At 64.3% G+C, this 1,120-nt stretch overlaps 1 protein-coding gene across 1 annotated transcript; it reads right to left on the bottom strand.

The window, feature by feature from the left end:
- Positions 1-29: 29 nt before the first annotated feature.
- Positions 30-1,117, bottom strand: FAM189B (family with sequence similarity 189, member B; the record flags this gene model as incomplete). The annotated part of the gene is made up of 5 exons (XM_009077916.1): positions 30-129; positions 194-300; positions 550-657; positions 752-877; positions 1,020-1,117. Coding segments are annotated over 5 exons (539 nt in total), but the record flags the coding sequence as incomplete, so codon positions are not given.
- Positions 1,118-1,120: the final 3 nt, after the last annotated feature.

Here is a 1,120-nt window from a genome sequence, read left to right as displayed (position 1 = left end):
TCCCCTACCCACGGCCCCCACAGCCCCACCTGGCTGTCCCCACGCAGCCCCATCACGGTCTCGTAGGACGGGGGGAAGTCAGTCGGGTAGAGGGGCACAGGGCTGTCCATGGAGCCGTTGTAGGTGATGCTGTGGAGGTAAGAGCAGAAAAGCCACGCTGGGTGGGACAAGCTCTGCTCGAGGGTATACAGACCCTGACTCCACCAGCCTCGCTCCCAGCCGGTACCTCTGTGCGTCTGTCTCCGAGCTGCAGGTGTACTCGGGTGGGTAGTAGGGGGGTGGTGGCACTGGGGGCACAAACTCCTCGAAGGCCCTCCGTCAGGGGGGGATGTGCATTCCAGTGTCACAGAGCTTGAGCGCTGCGGGACCAGCTGCGGGAAGAAGGGAGGAGCGAGAGCTCAGACTCTCCTGCCCAGAGATCCAGCGAGGGATGTGCATCACAGGCTTTAATCCACACCTAGCCAGGGCCAAGTCCTGCCCTGGCACCCCAGGGCCCTCCCCAGCCCAGGAGTGCTGCTCCCCAGCCCCATCTTCTGGGCCGGGACTCACCACATGGACGATGTCGAGGGAGAAGATCTGGATGCAGCACACGACAGCGGAGAGCGTGCAGATGATGGTGGAGAAGACAGTCAAGCCACAGACGCTGAAGAGGAGGTCCTGGGGAGCAGCAGGGTGAGCTGTGGAGCCTGCAGAGCATGGTAGGGTGCACAGCTGCTCCACAGGGAGCCCCCGTGTCCCCCTCCTCTCCCACCTTGAGCGCCACACGGATGCTGCGGCAGTTGGGGTTGGGGAACATGGTGAGCATCTCGCTCTCCTGGCTGCAGGAGGCAGGTGGGGGCTCCAAGCGGGCCTGGCAGCAGACACAGGAGTCCTTCTCCTGAGGACAAGGAACAACGTGAGGAACCTGCAAACACTGCGCTCTGCCCTGACCCACCCTGGCTCTGCAGCTGCCCACGTCCCCAGAGTCCTGCAGCCAGGGATGAGCCGCGTGTGGAGGTCTTTCCCTCGCTCAGCCTCACCCCCCCGCAGGCCTCCAGGGACTGCACCAGCTGTGCATTCTGGCAGGACAGGATGGAGCCGGCGAGGCTCAGCATGACGCCCAGCACTGACAGCAGCGTGA

The sequence above is a fragment of the Acanthisitta chloris genome, unplaced genomic scaffold, assembly GCF_000695815.1.
Source record: "Acanthisitta chloris isolate BGI_N310 unplaced genomic scaffold, ASM69581v1 scaffold11617, whole genome shotgun sequence".
Taxonomy (NCBI): domain Eukaryota; kingdom Metazoa; phylum Chordata; class Aves; order Passeriformes; family Acanthisittidae; genus Acanthisitta; species Acanthisitta chloris.
The sequence above is the reverse complement of the archived record's forward strand: the minus strand, read 5'-3'. Positions and strand labels throughout refer to the sequence as shown.